The 23,835-nt window shown below is 38.7% G+C and overlaps 1 protein-coding gene across 1 annotated transcript in view; it reads right to left on the minus strand.

Moving 5' to 3' along the window:
• Window positions 1-23,835, minus strand: part of tgfb2 (transforming growth factor, beta 2) — a 56,718-nt gene that overhangs the window by 13,910 nt on the left and 18,973 nt on the right. The window contains exon 2 of the mRNA XM_044359154.1: window positions 931-1,094. Coding sequence (XP_044215089.1) covers window positions 931-1,094 — 164 coding nt within the window. The remainder of the gene's footprint in view (window positions 1-930; window positions 1,095-23,835) is intronic.

The raw sequence follows: 23,835 nt of genomic DNA on the forward strand, positions 1-23,835 counted from the left end.
GAGAAGAAACCAGTCAGAGGCACAAATCAGGTTGCCAGGTTGTAAAAAGTCTCTTTATCCTCTGTAGAGATGTAACAATTAGTGGATTAATTGATTTGTTGATCAACAGAAAATTAATTAGTACCAATTTTGATATAATTGAAAAGTCATTTTTAAAGCAAAACACTCCAATCATTTTCTGGTTTCAGTTTCTCCAATGGGATCTTTAGCTTTTTTCTGTTGTTTAATTATTAAGAAAATAATTCAGCAGATTGAATGGCAATAAAAACAATGATTTCTTTTAGCCCTAACCCTTTTATTTTTTATTATTACAGCTATAAATATGGGTAATCCACTGATAAATGCTGGTGGGTCTGTAGTATTTACAACATTCCACCAAGTCCGCAGTTGTAAATATTAATAAGTTGTTAATAAATGGATTATGGTCCAGATGCCATGCAGCTGTTTTCCAGAAGGTAAGTGGTTGATGAGTCAATTTGGACATCTTGCTGACGAATGAAAGAATGTTCCTAAAATGATTAATGAATCATCAGTAAAGCCAATTTATGAAGCCTTTATGAAGAGTGCCTTATTAGATATTCACAATGTTCATCTTTTGAACAGATAATTCAACCAGAAGAGTTTCATGCCCATCTAATTTGTGGGTGTGCTCCAACTGTCAGTCACCTAACACTGATAAACAGACATTTACTTCTAGAACCCTGGAAGCCCAAAACACTGTAACTTCTCTGATGGAGGTTTATATAAAATGCTGTTGTTTTATTGACATTTCTTGTACTGTTTCAGTGTAAAATGGGAAAATAATGTCTAAATATTATTATTTATTTCATTATGACTCAGAAGTAAATCAACTGTCCTTCCTTGCCTGAATTGATCCCAATAGTAACTCTTAAATCATTTTAGAGAACCCAGAGGAAAGTGTGTGTGTACCTGGTATAGCTCAATGCGCTGCTCAGACACTCGAGCCCCAGGGTTTTGAAGACGGAAGATCCTGAGCTCAGCCTTCACCAGGTTGGAGGCGTTCTTTTCCATGGAGGACACATCAAATGTCAGCCGCCTGAAGTAAGGGTTGAAGTGTGTAGGAGAGATGACATCTAAAACAAAGGAGAGAAACAGGTGATTTCTAGATACTGAGAAAGGTGAAAGGTTCAGTTTGACATGTAGGCATTAAGCTGATGTTCTTATCAATGTGATCTACAGTGAAATAACATCCACAACAACAATGTTGACAATGACCATATAAGTAGGTGATGAGTGATTTTCTGTAACTCATACTAAAAATTTCATAAAAAACAGAAACAGATTTCACTCTTCAACTAAAGCTTTAGAAATAAAAAAGCTCATATAAAATGCTTTGCAAACAGCACACCTGCATTTAGATTAGACAGGTATATAATGTGATATAAAGTAGAGAACTGAAGTTAATCCCCACTTTCATCGTTGTTTGTGTTCCTAGCCTTCATTGCACATTTTTGCTTTAAACTCTCTCTGAATAGTTGAAATATAACAATGATCCTCTGTGTTAGTCTAGTTAAAGTCTAATGTAAAACAGTATATTGTACTTATCAGTATTAGCCAAATTAGAGCACCCTGTTATGTTAATGGAAAAGAAATAAAAAAAAAACATTTAAAGACAAAACAATGACCATTTTTTTGGCATATGCATTTAATCCCATTAGTCTTGGCCACTGTTTTCTAAATGAACCAAATGAGCCATGAACTAAACTATGAGCTAAATGAGCAACAACAGCTGCATTTTGACGCGCATCATAGGTTGGTGTACGCCAACTGTCCAAATGTTGATGCGCGTCAACTCTTTTTTTTTCTCTGTTCAAAACAAGCTTAAAAACCTTTTTATTCAAAAAGGCTTTTTTTTTTAATCTTAACTCTTGTTATTTTCTTTATGTTACTGTATATGTTATATGTTTTTAATGCTGTGGCACTTTGAGTTTCACTGCAAATGAAAAATGCTGTACAAATTCAATGCTTTATTATTATTAACTCTCCATAAATGCAGCAGTTTGATCATTTCCCCAAATGTATGTTTAGATATTAATCTCGACTACTTTGTCTGTCCGTATGACCTGCAGAGGCTGAGATATCCCTAGTACAAGTCAAGTCACATATTTGTAGCCTCCAAGTCCAAGGTCAGACTGATGACATCACTATGACATCATTGGAGTTATTCTCTTGACAAAGCCCCTCTAGAGCCACAGAGGACATTATACAACTGTTTTCACAGAATAGTACTCCCAAAGACCAATAAACTGGTCTTGAGGTGTCAAATCTGTGGAGTGCCTCTTTAACGATCAGTTTGAATGCTAAATATTACTACAGGCATCAGACTTTTACTGTGAAAGCCAGACCAGTGGAACCCTGACACCCACACACTCCCTCAGTACAACAGCAGCCATGCACAGTAGCAGCAGCACAATCCCCCTCATACACTACTTAGAACCATGTGTGTGGAAGTGTTTGACAGACGCTTACACAGGACTGGGGTGACACGCGCAGCACTGACAGCCATATGTGTTGCCATGTCTGACAGATGCTGCGGAACACACACACATGAACAACGTAATACTGGAAACCATGTGTGTGGTGAAGGAGTGTTTGACAGTGTCCCACAGCATGGTGAATTAGGAGGCCCGGAGGTCTTAAATTGATGGCTGTAACGTAAGGCAGAAGTCAGGGATTAGCAAGACACTGTGGTTTGTTTAGAGAGAGTATACAACCACAGCAACCAGCGAGACAGATGGACTGGGACCAGCTGAGAGAGGCAAACACACAGAGAGAGAGCGAGAGAGAGAAGGAAGAAACTGTTTTTTCACACAATTTTTTAATATGGTTGAATATGACCATTAATATATATATATGTGTGTGTGTGTGTGTATATATACATATATATATATAAATGTATATGGAAAATAACAATGAAGGGAGAAAAAAAAAGGACAGAAACAATCAACAGCAGTACTGTCTCAATCTGATGAGTATAAGACAAGTTCTGAATTTTTATGTACACATATCCTCAATGGAAACAGTAAGTTATGTATGATGTGATGCAAATTGTGTCAGGTCAGTCAGGTGACCGATTAACTTAGTGGGGTAAAAAAGTATTTCTACACAAATTCAGATGCTGTTTGCACCTGTCGAGAGCACATGCTCTGTTCTTATATGAATACTTCCTTTACACCACTGTTATAAAGAAAGACTGACATAAAAGCCAATAATTATTCTTCCAATATCTCTATATCAATAGCAGTACTGTACCTCCTGCATATTTGTGTGTTCCCAGAATCACTTGTCATTCACTTGTCTTGGTGTTCTCAATTGGAATCCTTTTTATTTGCTTGATATGAAAAAGTTTCACACTGAGTGGATTTAAAGTGTCTATGTGAGAGACTAGACAGCAGAAATCCACTGCAGCAGAAAGGTTTACTGTGTCTGATTCAGCATCTGACTGTTTGTCCAGCCAACTCTCAGGATTCTCACAGCCACCTGTGAAATACCTCTGCTGCTGTTGTGTTTCAGCATGGCTGTCTCCAGTGTCCATCTCTCTCCCTATCTATCCTTACAGTTTCTACAGCAATGTGCAAACCTGGGAACGTTTTTCAATCTTATTTTTTTTAAATGTTGCACCACATTTACTCCACCCAGGAGTTGTAAATATAAAACAGCCCTGAATCTCCCGAAAACCAATGTTTTGTTTTTATTATTCCTCTATCCACCTATCTATCCACCTATTCTAGAAACCACCTACCCTATTCAGAGTCAAACACCCTGGACAGGCCTCCAGTCTATCACAGTGCTGACACACACACATTCACACCTACAGTAATCTGCATGTATCTGGATCTGAGGAGGCTGGTCCATAGAGGCAGAGGAGGTTGCTTCTCCTCTATTTTAAAACCATTACCAAATATAATAACAAATATAATTCATATAAACCATTACCAAATCTCAGAATCATTTATAAAATAATTTTTCTCTCTTCTTTGGAAAAGATCCATTTTTGAAATTCTGATCAACAGTAATACATGCAGTGCAGGGAAGAGGAGAAAGGACAGTGTGTGTGAAGCGGTGAGAGGAGAGCAGAGGAGGACGGGCTCCTGCTGTCCTCCTAAGGGTGACATCTCTTCTATCAATTTAATGTACTTCATTTTTTCATGCTAATCTGTTATTGGCCAAATCATGTAAAATGATGCTCCAACAGAGGACCTTCCTCAATAACCACTCAACAACCAGAATACTATATTGACATTGCGTTGGTGCAGTGACAGTTTCCAAATTTCATCTTCAATTTTCTACCAATGTATGCAGTAAAGTGATAGATAGATTCATACAGTAGCATATTAGAAAATATATTATGTGCAAATTGTGAACTACTTTTAAACACATCACTGAAAAATTACATTTTATTTGGGCCTGTTCAACAGAGTCCACATGAGATTTGCAGAGACAAAATGTTCTCTTCTTTTGACTCTGGGTCGTAACCAAGTATATTTCCCAACCTGTGAAACTGTTCCATTAAGTCCTATTGAAAATATGTCCAAAAAATCTGTATGCAAAATCAAAATCAAGCACGTTAGTAACAAGATGAAGGGGGCATACCACTTAACCGCAACATCCCTGGTTCGATGGCAGCTGGGGACCTTTGCGGCATGTCAGAAGCCCTCTCTCTCCCTTCATTTCCTGTCACCATACTGTCTACAAAATAATCTTAAAATATACAGCTATACTAGCAGCTATGCTAACATGGTCACAATGACAATGCTAACATGCTGATGTTTAGCAGGTGATTGGTGGTTGCCATATAACCAGAACTACTCCTCTATGGGAAGCTCTTGACCTGAATGAACTCTAAAGCAGTTCTTTGATCAAACTCCACATAATCACACATCAACATGTTTAATCCCTGTGTTCCTTCCGGTGCTGATCAGTGGCCAACATTAACCAGTATGCAGTGCGAGCAGTAGAGGCATGATGAGCCAAAACTAACGATGCTCTTGTTCGTTTCCTTCCCATCCGTCAACAGAGAAAGTCACACTTCCAGCTCCCGGAGGACCAGCTGAAGGAGGACTGTTTACACAAACTGCAGCACAGCCTCATGAATGAGTCCGCTGTGCTTTAACACAACACTGGCTGCATTGAGCAGAGGTTCAGGGGAGAGCTACAGCCACACTGACATATGCTGTGGATGGAACACACACACACACGCGCATGCGCATAACCACTATACCTGATAGACATTCACAAATATAGCTCACTACCTTTGTTGGACTGATATCTGCCTTCTATAATGTGACACTAAAACCTTCACTGAAACCCAGACTTAGCAACTTCTTATGAGAAGTGAGATGTGACACAGGTTTTACTTTACTCACTGAAATAATCTGTGTGGTCTGATCATGAATGTATTAGGAGAGCTGGATATGGCGCCGCCACTCAGACCTGCTGCTACTTTTTCCTATTGGTTATTGTGGTACTGCAGACGAACATCCACTATGATCCAAAAGAGCATTTTTACTATAGACCACCATTATAAAAGTAATGGTAATGGTGGTAAAACTGTTGACAGGACACCTCAAACTGCAGTCAAAGTCAATTATTACTCTGTCTACTCTGAATTTTTAATCCATGAAGGTTTTACATTTGTAAAACCTTTCAAGAGTCTAGAAAAGTGATTTAAAATTCTGTAACGTTATCCCAAGGAACACTACTGTGCATATTCAGGTTCTGTATGCATACTAGGCTAGAGCTGATATTTCAGCATGTCACATCCATTGGTAATCAGCATTTCATTTTCAGGTTGCTTCTTTGGCTTGTAAACATTATCTGTCACTGTAAACAGTAGTGTTTCTGAATTTTAGTTATTTCTAACTTGGACTAAACCCAAACAGATTTGATAAGGGATTGAAAATGGTTTCAGATTCAATACTGGAATTAGATTCAATAAAATGCTATAGAAACCCAACTCCACTCTCTGACTGATAAAGTTTGCAGTCAGTGCCAGCTTGGATATTGACTGTCATCCTGTTATTTGCGTCTATATTTGTGAACATTCCATTCAGCATTTATTAGAGGGAGTGATAGTTGGATCCTCAATGGGCTTCATTTTAGTAAAAGGCCAATTAAGTAATTTGTTGGTCTATTTATTATGGACTTCCAAAGAAATAATACTGTACTTGTCATATATTCATGAATAATATTCAATAAAAATAATTTGCTGAGCAGTAAAGACAGTGCAGTAAGTGGACTGTCATTTGAAATACACTTGAGTGTTCTAGTAAAGTGAGATCAACAGGGAAATTCCGGGGGTTGGTTGAGGGTGTGGGGCATAAGCATGACTGCCTGCAGGCAGCAGAGTCAGCCCACATTACCACTGATTTATCCAAACTTGACATGAAAATGATCCAGTACAACTGGCGCCGCTGTGGTCTGTCACACACACACACACACACACACACACACACACACACACACAGCAACATGGATGCTGCTCTTTCATGCAGTTCCTCCCTCTGACAGAAAAGCTGATGTCACATGAGAGCTGTCACACACAGCCGACACAGGGCCCCTGACTCCTGTAATCAGTCACTTCATTACTCATCACTCCCATTACCTCACATACCAATGGCAAAGCACTAAAGCATGTGCTATGTGGACAAAACACAAGTACTACAGAGTTTATGTGTGGCTGCCCTGTTGGTCAACTTAATTGTTAAATGATGAGAACATGGATACCGAATCTATCTACTGTATGTGTCCTAATTCTTTGGCTCCAGGGCTTCATGTTTACACTTAAGGCCAGTAGTTCCCAACATGTTTGGCTTATGACCCCTTAAAAAGGTATGGTCAAAGTGTAATCCCCATCATCATCAGTTGCATATCTACCCATTGTGAACTGTTACCAATTCAACCAAAGACATTTTGGTCTTGTTTTGTTTTTAAAAGACCTCAAATGCCCAGGTTGCTATGAATACAATTTGCTGCAATAAGTACCAAATCTTATGCCAGTTACTCTCTGTCAACACCAAATGTGTAACAGAAGAAGCACATTAACAACTTGCAAAAAAAAAAGAAGTCATAAATCTTCCGCAAACACCAGCCGCACTTCAGCTGCATATTCAGATGTATTTTGGCAAATATGCTAATAATAATAATAATAAATACATGTCAGCGATACAATAGAGAAAATTGTTATTTGGTTGAGAAAGCTGTGTTGAAGTATTTACGATGCAAAATGGCTTGTCTAGGGATTGTTTGTTATTTATGAGAGGGAGGAGGGGGTGCAAAACGGGGGAGGTACATCACATAATTTTTTAAGCACTGTGGAGGGACTTGTATTTTTTATTTTGGCTTAGAGGAGGGACTTACAATTTTAAATGGCTGCATTCTGTAGTCATTTTAAAAACATTTTTTCTTTTGAAAATGCATGTTTTACTGCTGTATGGTGACGGGACTCGGAAAATAATTCAGAGGAAATAAACCATTCACACCTGCCTATTCAGCCTGTGTTGGAATGTGAAGAGTTAAATGAAAGAAACCCCTTTTGTCAGCCTATCAGAATTTTGCACCTCCACAGTTGCTGGGAAGAAAATGCTGCTTTCAGCTCTGTGATTGGCGGTCCAGCTATAATTTTCATTCATTCATTCAAATTGACCAATCATAACCATATCTTCCCTCTAAATGGGCGGGTTTTATTGTTGCTACTTTATGACAAGTTCAGCCCACTGTGCTCTATGAATGGGTCCACACCATCACCACGCTGGTAAACCTGTGGTGCACCGAGTAGGCAGAGTCTGTACAATATTGGACACAGTTGTTGTTGCCGGCAGATCCGATGCCAAATTTCAGTGGCGAGAGCAGCGTTCACGTCACCACGACTAAATGTGCCACACAAGTCAAGGGAGATTGACAAGACAGTGAACTGATGAATGTCATTCAGGTTTACATAAAATCATATTTTGAACATTACTGTCCATGCTGGCAATTATTTTATCTTTATTTTATATTTGGCTTTTGCCCTGTAGGCTGACATTGTTGTTTGTTTTGTCAGCTGATAGTTACGTGGTTGCTGCTGCTGGCTGACAGATTACACTCCATTTAAATAGTTTTCCTGGCCTTAGCTGTTACGCGTCAAGCAGTGCACCGGTGCACTGAAATGGAGTGAACCAAATCACAAGCTAGCAGGAAAAAAACATATAAACAAGCTGGGAGTAACCATGGCTAGTGAGGATTATCCATGTCTTTTTCAAGGTTAACTTTTAATGAAAAATTGGAGTTAATCGGCAAAGGAAGACCTACACCAGAGATAATTTGGTGCAGAAAACCAAGACTTTCTTCAACTCCAGGAATTTGTTTTCAAGTAACTTTCGTTAATGCGATCATCAAAGGCAAAATTTTTATTCTGGCTGCTGCTGCCACTGTTGTGCATGTTATGGTTTATTTGGGAAAATGGTCATTAATATGCACATGTTGCTAATGTTGACTGTGCGCGCTGCGTTGTGTGTGCGTGTGTGATGTTTAGGCTTATTAATTTTTGTTAGTTTTGTGTGGTAAGAGGGGTGGCTGTCATGCACCCATATTCTGCTGAATGGTTATTTATGGTGGAAGGAGGGGTAATGCATTTTCTCCCAGTCACTCAGGGAGGCTCAAGGATAAATATTTGTAGCTCCTGGGACGGTCAAGTTAAAAAAAAACAAAACTAAACTAAATCATACCCCAGCCACCACCCTCCCTCTGATAAATAACGGACAGTCCCCTGGTGGTTTTAAATCAAGCGTTTATGTGTGCATGTAGAAAGAAAATATGTATGATAGTGGTAGGCAAATCAAGCCAAATCTGGCCCTCACCTGACAATATTTGGCCCCCCGACAAAAGGAATTTTTACAGATTGCATCCAATCGTTTACATGACTCCTCATAAACCTACAGTAGAAAACAATGTAAAGACAAGGTTCATGTAAATTCCTATAAATATGACCTTGTAACACCTTAAACTTACAAGATGTATGACACAGCTACATAACATAATTTGGCTTATCAGAACAGAACAGATTTGTGTCAATAACGGTACATTGTTTCAAACCATAAATGAAGCAGACCTCTGTTTATTGTGTGTAGAAAAGATATGTTAACATAAGATATGCTTGCTAAATGTCATATATTTAGTTAAATAGTTAAGTTCAAGCACTTTTTTCAGTATTTTTGGGGGGAGGGAGGGAAGGGATTAAAGAACATTAAATTTTTTATAGACCAGTGTCTAATAAACCTTATCTAAAGCTTATGTAGCCTAAATGCATGATGTCTTCCAAGAGGTGGTAGGAGACAACGATGGAAGCAAGAGAGGCAGCCATGCAGCCAGAGGAAGTACAGTATTGAGCTGAGCTTCTGCAAGTGAGGATGTCAGAGGGCAACAGTTGGTAAGAGTTGGGCTGGTTAACATGTGAGGAGAATTTACTGAAAATAAACTTTACTTCTTTGCATTTATCATGAATTAACTGTCATGAAACACTGTTTGAACCAACCTCAGTCATGGATTTGTTTTAAATACATACATTTCAATATCCCTTTTACAGTATCACAAAAGTATTCATTCCAGGTGTATATTTATTTAATCATTTGCAAAAATTACCTTTTATGAATTTGGGCCCCTGCCCCTCTAACATCTTCTGCATTCCCACTTACTAATGGGACATCTGCCCTCACATACAACCCTAAAACAGTTTTATAAATGCTATTCTTAAATGAAACAAAATAAATAAAAAAAATATATTAAAAACATATTTGGTGGTTTTCCCCATGCCTGTGCAATGTCGGTCCCAATAAGCAGGGCTGAGAAAAATGTGGTTGAACATAGCTGCTGACCCCTCCCTTTAATGGATTTGTTTAAGTAGAAGCATATCTGTTCTGTCAGATGGACGGCTGGAAAACAGACACTTCTTGACATTGGCTGTAAAATGAACACTAGCAATGTCCATTCAAATCCTATTATTTCTGTACCAAAAGAACATCCCATGTATTCCAATGAGCCTTGTCTGTGGCCTGACTGGACAGCCTGTTGCATAGTAATGTAATAAACAACACAATGCAGTGGTGCCAGATGAGGCTGAGACTTGACCTTTTGCTGTCTGTCATTGTCTTTAACATTTCATCAAAGAAGTGAATGACATGTTGGTTGACATCATGATACTGTCTCCCGCAACAGACTTGACCACAACAACATACACTTATCTGTTCCTTTGTCAGATAGCATAAGCTCCATAAGAATGTCTGCTTTTATCATTTGTTTAATTCTCCCAAATCTTCCTGTGCTATCTAAACTATAGGTATATGTAATTCTGTCTATGAACCTAAAGTATCAGGCATCAAATATTTTCTGAGATGGGCTTTCATAGGACAAAATCCTTCGGTAAGCTTTTGAAGTCTGACCTGCTGCATATCTTTAAGAAACCTTCACATGACATTGACACAGTACGATAATAAATTCCCCAAGTACAGTTTAAATAGTGAGCCGGAAGCAAAGCGAGGCCCATCTGTCAGTGACCAATCTATTTCAAATAATAAAACCCTGAACGTCTTCCTGCCTGAAGGACTTCGCAGTTCATAGGAAACCTGTGTGAGGATCCATCAAATGCAGGCTTCCTTCCTGAGGGGAGAGGGCTGGGAGTGCTGTGCTTGGCTGCTCTCTGCTCCCCTGGCCTGCTAAGTCTATGACTGGTGGCTTTGTCAGCAGAAACCACTGGCTTCATGGACCTCTTCCGCTCTCCAATGACAGAGTTAGCACCACTTTGAATGCTGGACTTCTGGCTAATCTGTCATTACTAGGCTACATGTTTTCCACATGAAATTCAATGTGAAAACAGCATTAAGCTACATTACACATGGGGGGATGATATTGGTGGGAGTGAAACCTATGATTAGCATAGTCAGTCTTAAATAATCTCTAATTGGGGTCATTTCTAGTAAACAGAATCACAGTATATTAAACTATTCATCATACTGCGTATGCCCTGGAAGGACATTAAAGTCTCCTGGGCATCCCCAGTTTGGGAACCACTGCCTTTAGAAGCAATCTTAATCCAAGCAGCAGCTTTCGCTTTATTCACTCCTGAGGGAAAGGAGTCCATTACAGATGTAGAGATGATGTGTTTTTTTTTTTACAGGTTAAAGAAATTGTTTAATATTTTGGGAAAATCTTTTTAAGAGTGAGTTGGTTAGCCTAGATTGGTATAAAGAAGCAGGAGGAGACAGCTAACCTGGCTCTATCCAAAGTTCAAAAATACACCTACCTACACAGAACAGCATGTGTGTGTGTACAGATTTAACAAATGTGATATATGTTCATTAGTGAGCTTTAGAGATGTTGGTAGGCATATCTAAAAGTGGTTTGTGAAGAATAAGAGATACAATGTATCACTGAAAAAAATGAAAATGGATAATTTGATACTTAAGTGCTAATGAGTGATGGGCTGATGAGTCATAGGAGTGCCATAAAAAAGAATAAATCTGTAAAAGAATATGAAAATAAATGTGGAAATATACAGACAAATTACAAAATATAAAAGATAATTATAAGAATTTTCATATATTTTCACATTTATTTGTTCATTTATTTCTGTATATATTTATTTATATATTTTTTCAAAATATATATATTTATTTATTTTGCATATAAATTACTCATTTTTTCTGTACATTTAATTTTTTTTTTTTTGAAAGTTAATCAGGGATCCTTTCTAAGAAATTGAACAAAATACTAATAGCTCCATGGTAAATATCAGTTTTGTGGTGCACTGGGTGTTTGTCATCATATATGCATCTCCCTGTTTGTCAACGGATAAGTACAGACTTAGAGTTAGAGTTTTGATTGGTAACTGAGTCATCTTTGGTAACAGTTCTGCTGTGTAAGTGTAGTAATACAAATGTTTTTTCATTCTGTCATTGACCATCACAAAATATATTGCAAATTAAGTAGCAGACTCATAGCAGAACTGTAGTCAGAGCAGACTCTAGGTCTTGAGAAAGTAGTAAGTGGCTGGTATATATTAAATTTCATTATTAATGTTAGTATCTGTTTTAACTTCTCAGGTCAGCCAGCAACACGAAAGGATGGGCATCCAACACAGCAAACAGGCAGAAAAGAAGTGACAGTTAATATAGAGAAAACAAAGATATGCATGCTATATCTTGGAAACATCCATGAAATTCTTATATATAGCACAATTTATAAGATCGATTGCTTTGTGAATGTGAAAAATGTGTTGGGAACAATGTTTAAGGTAATACATGATTTTGTCATGTAGGCATAGATGACATAAGTTGAAGGATATAGGCAATGTTTCAAATGTCATTAGGCTGCTGGTTTATTTGTACAACACAAAGAGTTAAACATTATAGCAGTCAAATAAATATGTAAAAACAGACTAAAAAAAATAAAGCAGCAATTAAATACTGGTGCTATGGGTTTGAGAATTCTCAGCTGCCCTGCAGATGTCCATTTTGTCCAGAGCAATTGTCTTAACATTACTATTAAAAATTAAATTTCAAATAAAATGTTATATTTGCAGTAGTCATACAATGCAGTAAAATTAAATGAAATGTAGGCAGTAGTGTTCCAAGCAGAACACTAGGGACACACCCTGACCACAGCCCCAGATGGTCTGGACTTAGCCCCAGACCTTGTCAACTCCTAGAAACGCCCCTGGCCCACAGTGCTAACCAGCAGCACAGTTTCAGTGCAGTGACCCTCACCATGCAAAGTTTGTTTTATTTCCCGTTTTGGACAGAAGTGCAAGGGAATTCTGAATTGCTACGACAACAGCATTTGATTCTGTCTTCAGAGATTAAACAAAAGAAACGACCCATGACCACTGAGATGTAAGCTGTTACTTACAAGAGAACCTTACACTGACCAAGAATTTGAGAAAAAGCAAGGAGACACTAAAGCAATAGAAGGCCTCTAGCAGGGATGATCCAAATTCAACTAAATGGGGGCGAACAGAGAGGATTACTATGGTGGGTTCTGTAAGAATATATGGTTGACTATAATGATTTTAAATGAGACCTTTCTCAGCACAAAATAGTGCAAGCTAACAGCTTAGCTTGAATGCAGGTTCTTGAGACTTTAAACTTGGCATGTTGAACTTGGGAGTCCAAGGAAGCAGTACACTCAATTTGAAAATGGCACAATGACAAATGGCACAATGGCACTTGTCATCTTCGCTGTAATGTATATTTACTGTGCAGTAAAACAAAATATATCATATCATCAACACACTGGCTCACTTTTTTCATATATCTATAAATATGAGATATATATACATGACATGGACATATGAATCAATATATATTAATTCATTCTTTTTGCTGTGTGGCAAGATCTGGAGAAGATCTGTTGTACAACATCACTGCCCACGAAAAACACAAACCCTAGCCAAAATAATTGGGCAGTAACAAATATTAGACTTTAACTCTAATACTTGTATATATATGTATATCATAATCAAAATGCTACAGGGACATCAGAACCAAGGGCTGCTGACATAACTGTTCTCCTTAGGATGACTATGAAAAGCTGACTGAAGATATTGTCAAGGTCACACACACAATTCAGCTCCAAAACCATCCTGGATCTAATTGGCGGAGCAAAAACACTTCTGGGCATTTGGACTATACTTTGCTGAATGTGAAATTTCACATTTAGTACTTGGTGTGGATAACGTTTCACAAATCCATGAGAACACATGAAAAGACAAGAAGGGGCTAATGTAACATGACTGAAAACAGTTACACATGACAGTCAGTTTATTGATCACGTTTAGTACAAAAGAGAGTAAAGATATTTGCGTTGTGGGAAAGGATCCAGTGTTTTTGACTCATATAAATGAATCTGCATTTTCAACTTTTAACCTTTTTTTTTCAATCTGTCTCTTGTGAGTACTCTTGGGAGTACTCCTTTAATGTGACTAAGGCCTGAAAAAATCTATCTGCAATGTCTTTGATTAAATGGTGTCATAATATCACAATCTGTATACATTTAATGCTCTGATAAGGACAAACATGCCAGAGGGAAGGCAACAAGTAAATCCATGACATACCTACCACTGCATTTTTTTAAGACTTCATGTAGTTCTGGAGAGGCTCTTCACATTTTTAGATTAATACTGTAACTAATTAATGAAACCAGCAGGTTTGTGGAGCTGGGGTCATGACCTCATGAAAGCTGCAGTTACAAAATCTAAGCAACAGCATTTCAGGACAGCCCCTCCCATCAGCCTCCTGACCTCAGCTGACCACAGATAAACTTCCCAAGTTGTGGATGTGTTACAGGTTGCAGCTGACCAAACTGGTGAGCCGGACTTCACGGTTTCTGAGGAAAAGATGTAATGATTCAGCTGCAGCTGGCCTCAACTTTACAAGGCTACTTTACGCACTGTCAGGGAGTTGGAGGTTGCAACATGAAAGGGTCATTATAGTTTTGGCCAGGGCTGAGCGGGACACCTGCAGTGGGCAAACAACTGACCTCGAAGACAAGAAGAGACAATTTGAGCTAAAACTGTTTAATTTGGAATCCCTTTGTGAGGATTTAGCCAGCTTCAATACTCCACTTCAGCTCTTTTTACTAATACTAGTCCATGAAAGGGTTTTTACCATTCCCAATTTTATTTTCCAAACCACAGTTCTCTTCAATGACCTGAACAGGTGACAGCCATATTATTCGGCTCAAACCATGAACTGAACAAAAACAGATTGAAAGTGTGGGAATACATAAATGAAAACATTCGCTATGAAATAATTACGCTGTGATCCTGAGCTGTTAGGAATTCAGCTGTGACTGCTTTTGCAGATGTACTGGAATGAAGAAATCCACATGTGCACATGTGTCTCCTCAGTGCTGGTAGTGGCTTCTGGCACCGACATCATCATCATTATCATCTCTTTCTCCTCACACACATATGGTGAATTATTGGGTGTTTTGTGAAATAATTTAAATATTTCAGTTACCATAGAGACCTTTATGGCAAAACATGTAGCAATAATAAAATGTAACATTAAGCGGTATATATTTTATGAGGAGATATTCTGTTTTTCCCCCCTCAGAGTAGGCATGGTGCAGTGACTATTTCTGTTTGTGCAAATTTTCCCAAAACTCACTAAAAAGATTTATTACCGGATGCAACTGTTTACTACCTCAGAATCACTTTTACCATTTCAGAATGGAAACAGGGACTAAATATTGGTCTGCAGGGCTGACTATTTGACCTACTTTTGAGTATTTCCCACCTCTGTAAGACATGCACAGGGGAAGAGAAGGTTAGGAGTGAGTGAGTTGAGTTAACTTAAGTGTAAAATCATTTTGTGTGGAAGAGGACAATAATAGCATGAGAAGATAGTAATAATGTACATTACATAAAAACCGAAATACAACAGTAAAGTTGGTGGAACTTGTACAATTCAGTTGTAAGAGAAAGAAAATATTTCTACAGATTTTACATCTCTAGTACAGTCTAGATGAGATGAACACATGAATGAAACTTTGAATGAAACAGGTGAACTTGTGCCATGTGGTAGACATGATAGAAATCTACTTAACTGATATCATTCAGTGTGAATCCTGCCAACAATGCAGTGAGGGTGGTATTTGACAAATAAAATGATTATTATTTTGGTCCAACAACTCATGATTTCTGTTTTATGTCCGGCAGGATGGATATAAATATGAGAGTCATCTGCATAAAAATGAAAATTTACATTTCATCCACAGAGGATGTTTCCAAGTCGGAGCATGTACAATGACAAAAGCAGTGGTCCTAAAACAGAGCTTTGGGTTGCCTCACAGAGAACACAGAGAATCCAGTGTGTGTCATCTGCCAAGCTCATATGAACAACTCCACTGAAATGCAGTCAGTGATGCTAACATCAAACCCAAGACAATATAACAACAAGTTGTGGTCAGTGGTGTCAAATGTGGCATTCAGATCAAGCAAAGTAGAACAGAGGAGAGGCTGAGGTCACAGGTACGCAGCAGGTTATTGAATACCTTGATGAGAGCAGTTTCAGTAGGATGAAATGGCCTAAAACCAGACCAGTCTCCAGAAGACAATTTATGCTAAGCAGTGAGCTGAGTTGCAACTATTCTTTCCAGTGTTTTGGAGAAGAATGAAAGATTGGTCTAAAGTTATTAAATGTATCTATAGAGAGACTTTTGGAGGATTGGTTTGATTATGGCCTCTTTGAAGGCAGAGGAGATGTTAGATGAAGAGAGGCAGCAGGGATAAGAAGGAAAAATCAGCACATGAAACAACAAATTATAAGACACACAATGAAAGAATCCTAAAAAAAAATGATTTTCGTGGTGACAGTGAATCAGATCATTGTCCAGCATATAGAGGTGATTTATGGAAAAGGAAACTGGACAAATTGAGGGAGTGAGGGCGACAAAGCAGAGGAAGAATGATAAAGAGTGGAGAAGATAGGAGCAGACGGCTACAGACACACAGCAGCCAAGAGGAAATGAAGGAAACAGCAAGGACGGGGGGCAGGAGGAGGGGAGGGATGTGTTGGGAACGAGAGAATAAAAGAAAAGTCTGAGAATAAGAGGAGAGACTGAAAGAGAGAGGGGGGGAAGGATCTACAGCGGGGGAATGTGAGCTCCCGCCTGTCTGGTTCCCTGCAGACGCCTCCGCCCAGCCGCTCACCTGCCAATAGCAAATTGAAAACAACTCCACACATAATCCCTGGGAACTAAAAATACCCAGCGCTTTGAGGGCCCATCCACCACGGCCTGTCAGTCTCCACAGGCCCAATTCCCAGCAACAGATAAACACACATATACACAGTACAGACACATGTGTGACAATGCAGACACATGTTCTTTATGCACTGTGTGACTGGGACCATCCAAGCATAGATACAGCACAGTCACATAGAAGCACACATAAGTGTAGAGTGATGCAGATTTACATATATCATGTGCACATATGTGGGAGACAGGCAGTGATGGAGAGCCTTGGCCTCCAGCTTTGCAAAGCCAAAAATACATAAACCTGACTTAAATGAAAGTCACCTACAGGTGCCACTACATCCTTCTACCAAATCATGATTTATATGTTTTAAAAGCTATCTCCAAACTTGTTTTTAATGTAATGTGTCAATCTATTTACATATGAAAATATGTGCAAATTTATGAGTATCATATAACAATGGTGCAAGTAATTTCCTTCATAGTTGGAACATAAATGTACCAAATATGGTCAAAGGATACTAGCCTTTTATGTAGTTGTTGGCTTCAACAAAACCAACTCATTGATTGGTTTTAAGAAAAATGACAAAGACTGATAGTAAAGGCAAACCCAGAATTTTTCTGATAGAGCCACCTGTAGCTTCACACAATGTCTTCACAGCCTGTGTCATGAAAACAACATGTTATCAGAGCAGCAGCAGCTAACTCTAGTTTTGTGGTAAAACAGAAGTAAATAGACTTGTAAAATAGGCTTGTGGTTACACATGTACGCCGTAAGTGAGACGCAAGCTGTTAAGCAGCCTGTGTAAACAGCTGTATTGATTAAAATACAAGCGTATCTGTTCTGTCAGACACAAAACCTTTTGAAAAGCTAATAGCTTTGATTTCCTGGTTATCTAATTTTGTTTATGGTATTTATAAAAACCATTTGCATGTCTAGAAAATTCAACAGTGGTGTGTTTTTCCAGGAACAAGGTCAACAGTTTTCATTGGAACTACTTTCTACCAAAAACATACTCATTTACTTAAGTAGAAAATATTTTATGAAAACATTAGCAGCGAAATAAATAAATGCACTCATACCAAGTAGCCCAGAGTGAAATTACTGATGAATTAAAATGGAATCAGGTTTTCAAAGTTGTGGCTAGACCAGGTGGTGCTACTTTATATAGTATTTTGTAGTTTTTTATAGAATATGCCAAGAAGATGCCAACTGCACAATTTTGTAAAGTACCAAATAAGTGCTACTTTAATATGGATTTGACTATGCCATAATAGCACACTGTAAAATTTGTTGCTCATGTGGGCTGATGGTAAACTTGGCCTCCTTCTGCATGATGAAGGCTGTTAAATACTTGCTGGGATGGGACACTTCCACTGTTGCTGTATGGCAACAAGGTAATCAGAAAGCATGGCAAACACACACACACACACACACACACACACACACACACACACACACACAGAATACTTGTGACTCAACCACATGCATGGTGTGTGCACATGCAAAGTGGCAGCAAGGCAGACAAGTGTTGCCTCATTACACAGTGACTGACACACACCATCGTGACCACAGTTTCAGCAGGCTCTGCTCAACCAGCCTGTTGCATAACCTGATTTTGAGCACCAGCGCAGCCACAAACACTGTCCAAGTTCCCATCCAGCATGTGAGCCACACCACAGCCGAGCCTGTGCACCAAACATCCTCCTCCCCTTCCTCCTGTTAAGACTATCATCTTACACAGGACTTGTGCCGCTGCTGTAAACAATACAGAAAGTGCTGGAGGAGAACTTGTTATTCTTTTAACTCTCTCGCTCAATCGCTCTCTTTCTCTCCCTCTGTTACGCAATGCTACTTGGCCACAGTGGCTGAGCAGTTCAAATGGCAGCAGCGTCCAGGTCTTGCGTAAGTGAACAGAAAGCAGGCTCTCAACAACAACCCTGTGGTGAAGTCCGTCACTCCGGCAAATACCCAGAGGTCTTAAAAGTTTTCAGCTCTCCCTGCAGCTGCCTTCTCTCTCTGATCACTCCATCACAGGAAAGAGGATTTCAGCTGAATTTGCAGGATCCTGATTAAGAATCTGAGACAAAAACAACAATCCCGGGCTGCAGTCATCACAGCTGGCACTTTATAAAAATGAAAAATGATGGTCAGTTACCATGCAGTCTGTTTGCAGCAACCCAGTAACAACACTATGACTGTGAGTTCTATTACTTCTCTGAAAACTACGAGATCCATCATAGTGACAATGACATAAGCTGAAGAAAACACACAGCTAAGAACGGGTTTCAACGCCTGGAGAGCAGAGGACTCTCAGTTCCAGTCTGCTTGGATAAGATGGAATCAGAACACAGTGTGACAGGCAAAAAACAGGCCTGAAGACATTCTGAACAGCGCTTTGCGGATTATCTAATAGTATCTGAAAACCCCTTTCCAACATCATCATCATCACCCGAATTGCAATTTTTGTAACTTTCTGAAACTGACAACACAAGCATTTCCACTTCATAGTGATTGGCCAGGTGCGTGGACATTCAAAAGTTTGAATATCTTTCTTAAGCTCTCAACACATGATTGTCTTTGAAAAGAGACCGTAAAGGTATATGTTGTTATCCCCATTTGTAGATTCACTGCATTTTGCCCTTCTCTATGAGGGTGACCTTTTTGCCCTGTCCTGGAGTGTGGAGGATGATGAGCATACAAAGCTCAGGACTTTTGGAGACTGGGATTACATCCTGTATATTCCACACATTGTTACTGTAGGTTTACACCACTAAAACACTGGGGGTTTCAGTTATTAAATACTGTCAGGTCAATGCACCCTGTTATCAGGGATGGGCAGTATTTCTGTTACTAGTATTTGAAATACAGATTTCAATTACTTATGAGTATTTTGTAATTGGTATTCGACAGGGCTGAAAAAATTCAAATGTAATTTGTAACAAGGTACTTTAGAGTGGAGAAATTTGGTATTTTCAAAATACTCAAAATGCTTTCTCCATGATTCATAAAACACAAAAAAACAACACTAGGGGTACATTTCAACTCTCTTAATTGCATCCATGTTTTCCTCACTTGCGTCTTTTCCTTCAGTCTTAGTCCATCCCCATGAAGATGCATGGAGAGACGCAAGGAAACCATGCAAGGAGAGAGGAAATGAGGAAATATGTTTTTAGAGAAATGAGACATCCTTTCCTCTGAAGCATCACGTGAAGCAACGTCCGTTTCTGATGATGTTTCAGCTGGAGCAGTTGTCAGTCAGCTTTAACAGCTGTATCGACTTCTAATGGAGTTTTTGTCTGCACACGTGCACTGTGCTGACACTAATAAAGGCGCAGCGTTATCACTGCCAGCAGCTGTTTTCTCTCTGCAGCCTGTTACCTGTTTAACAAACTCCTGCACATGAATAAAAACCTGCATTCTGTATTTATACTGTGTACTGTGTCCTGCTCAGAGGCACAGGAACCATTTCTAATGACAAAATATATTTATATCATTTTGCGTCTGTATTTATTGATATTCTGATTGTGAATTGATTATTTAATAACCCAGAATATGATCAGGGTGTCTTTTGAACACTGGCAATTATTTATTAGGTTTAATTTTTCAGGGAAAATTGAAATGATGTAACTCATATCAAACCCGACACTCAAGAATTTTCAGTCTCACATGTGACTGAATGGAAATGACGACAAATGATAAAATAAATGTGTTTCAAAAGTGTTTCTTGCTGGCAGACAGACTCTCCCTGACTTTAACTTTATCAATAATAAAAGTTAATGGAGGAGATCAGATCATCTTTCTAATAAATGAAGAAAGTTTTTTTGGTCCTTAAGTTGACCAGACCAACAATTAACAAATGTTTAACTAGATGATGAATCAGAAAACAAATAAAATATAAAACTTGGGAGTGATACACTTGAGTTTGATCTGTCATCTGTCTTCACTCAGTGATGTTGTGATGTATCAAATCAGTCCGATCAGCTGCAGTTTCCAATCAATAACTGATATTCAATGAGACTTCCTTGAAGGCTGCCTCTGGTATATCTTCACTCATGGCTCCTCAGAGATCCTCCTCGCTCCTCGATCCCCAGAGCAGGAATAAGAGACTTGACACAGCCTTCAAGATGGCAGACCGGAATAACTTCTGTTTCAAGCGAGGATCGAGGAGCGAGGAAAGATCAAATAACAGACGTGTACCCTGATGTACCCTAGGTCAAAACCTTGTGAGGGCTTTTAATTTGAAACTAGATCTTTTAATTTGAAACAGATACAGGAACCAACCAATGGTGTGACTTCATCACTCAGTCAAGTGGCGTTTGGCCGACCAATGGTGTAACTTAGTGGTGTAACAGAGGGTAGTTGATCTGTGATCCGTAGAGACCACTCCACGCAGTTCAGCACAGCAATGAATGACCACAGATTAATTGCAAAATTGATTTGCTCATTGCAGACAAAGTAAACAAACTACTGTAGCTACAAATCATGTGAGTGTTGCTAATAGGGCTTTTGAAGAGCAGCAACCAGCTGCTAACTAGCTGAGAACGGCATCTAACAGTCCGAAGTGAATAGGCATGTTTATGCGCACTTTAATTTCCTGCAACTGAGCAACTAATTAACTATATTGCTGCTCACTGATGTTAGCTGTGCATTTTTCCCCAGTGAATGTTTGCTCGTTCATGTTGGCTCGTTCAACAAACTAGACTGCAGGACAAAACGTGTTCATGTTTGTATGTTATTATCAAGTTTTTATGTGGACACAAGCTATTTTTTCATTCACTACCATGTTTAGGCGTAACGGAGGAATGGATCATGCCTCATATTGAGTACTTAATATTTTGTATATTTTAAGATTTATTTAAATATTGGACATCTTGAAAGTTGCAAAAGTGTTACACGATAAATGGAAAGCAACTGGTCTCCCTTTTTTTTTTTTTTTTTTTTTTTGCTGATCCTTGACTCCATGAAACCATGAGTTTTGTGATCCATTGCATCCCTAGTGCAACTTCATCACTCAGTCACTCACTCACTCAGTTACAGACTTTCACGTTTAAAGGGCTGGCCCCGCTGTTGCAGTCCAGCCAAAAAAAAAAAGTAGTAGTAGTAGTAATAAGTACATCTTAAAGTGAAGAATAGTACATTTAGACACACTCACACACCATGAAGATCCCTGGAACTCTGACAGCTACATCAAATTTCAAAACTCACCTGAAGAGACTGCAACCTGAGAGTCTTAATGATTTTGAAAGGCACAAGACAGAGTTTACATCTAGCGGTAAGAAGATACAGACCCCTTATAGGCAGACACAGACCTGCCTTTTTGAACACACAGTAACATGGGTAAACTAGATTCTCTCATTACTTCATATGTAGTGAAGAGAATGCATCCTTTGTCTACAGTTGAACAAACTGATTTTGTTGAACTGATTCATGGATTAAGCCCCAATACAACAGTGATTTCCAGATTGACACAAAAAAATAGAAGAAGTGCAATGTGTTTGCACCACTGCTGACATCTGGTCTACTAGTAAGACTAGCTTCATGAGTGTAACAGCACACTGGATCAAACCAGATTCAACAGAATGTGAATCAGTCGCTCTTGAATGGGCGGTTGACCAGAAAGGTGCGATATAAGTGCAGTCCATTTAAGTTGATTGGCTACAGGGTCAGATCTCCTGCTACTATGGTGAATTCATTCCCACTCTTTTTGCTATGCAAGCCAAACTCCAGGACCTACAAGCCTCAAACCTAAGGTACACTTCTCCCTTTTTACAAGCCATCTTGGGGGGCTTTGAGAAAAGGTTCTGTGGTTATCTGGAGCTGAAGATAGTTGTGAATGAAGCCATCTTGGCAACAGCAACTACCACCACAATTGTCAGGAGAAAAAAGGCAAATTCACCAGCTCATACTCCACTCAGCTGAAGAGCTTGACCTGGTGGCAGAGAGAAGACTTCAGCCTCAGCTGAAGAAACCAATGTCTGGGAAAGACCAGAGGCCTGTACTATGAAGCAAGTTCACCATACCCAGGATATCTTTCTGTTAGCTGGCTTCACTGAGCCTAAAATTGGCTATCCAGATAACCAGTTCTATGAAGCTGGCTAACAACCTGTTCAGTCAACTCCGGGTTTTCCTATCCAGCTACAAGCATGTTCATGTGAAAGAGGCAGGGTTGTTAATTACAGAACCATGAATGAAGTACTTCATATGATATGAGATGAAAGACACCAAGTACCTGTGGAAAAAATCTGTTTTAGGGACAGCAAAAAGTCATACTCAATGAAGTGAAATGTAAACAAGCCTGTAATCATACATATAAGAATGATGTAAAAATGCTAAAAATAATTTCCACATATTAAAGTAGGCTAATAAAGCTTAAAATACATGTAGGTATTATTATATATGACTTAGCATGTAGATATTATTATATAAGACTTAGCTATAGAGTGAGTATTCTTTGCTATTTAGTTGGATGATGAAGAAACCATTCAGAATATGTCACATAAAAAACTTAAAAGTAATGCCAGATTGTTTCTGCTACCAAAGCAATGAGTGGAAAAGTAGTTAATGACTGATGAGGTCTATCTGACCAAAATGTTGCATTTATAATCATGGAAGCCAATTACCAGTGTGTGGATTATTATTTTTTTATTTATAACAATACAATGCAAATATATATTTCTCCTTTGATGTTCCATTCAACAGATTAAGGTAACGGGCAAATTAGGCTTCATAGCTTACAAACAATAAATGGCAACATGATAAAACAAAAATGAATGAATAATCAATTAACTAAAAATAACTTTTACACACAATGTAAAAGGCTAAATCATCTTCATTTGAACACATGATTATATGTGTTCCTCAAACACACTTTGGGCAGATATTCAGCACCTTGACTGTGCATTTTCCACAGACAGTTTTCCTGCACTTCAGGCACTTGGCAAAGGTTTTTTGCCAGTCATTTTCCTCTGCTCTTTTTATCATTTAATTATGACTTGACGTAGATGTCAGATAACACACTCCAACGAATGCTGTTGCCTAGCAACTAAAACAGCATGTAAATGAATATATTTCATACACAGGTA

This window comes from Thunnus albacares, chromosome 8 (genome assembly GCF_914725855.1).
Source record: "Thunnus albacares chromosome 8, fThuAlb1.1, whole genome shotgun sequence".
NCBI classification, from domain to species: Eukaryota; Metazoa; Chordata; class Actinopteri; order Scombriformes; family Scombridae; genus Thunnus; species Thunnus albacares.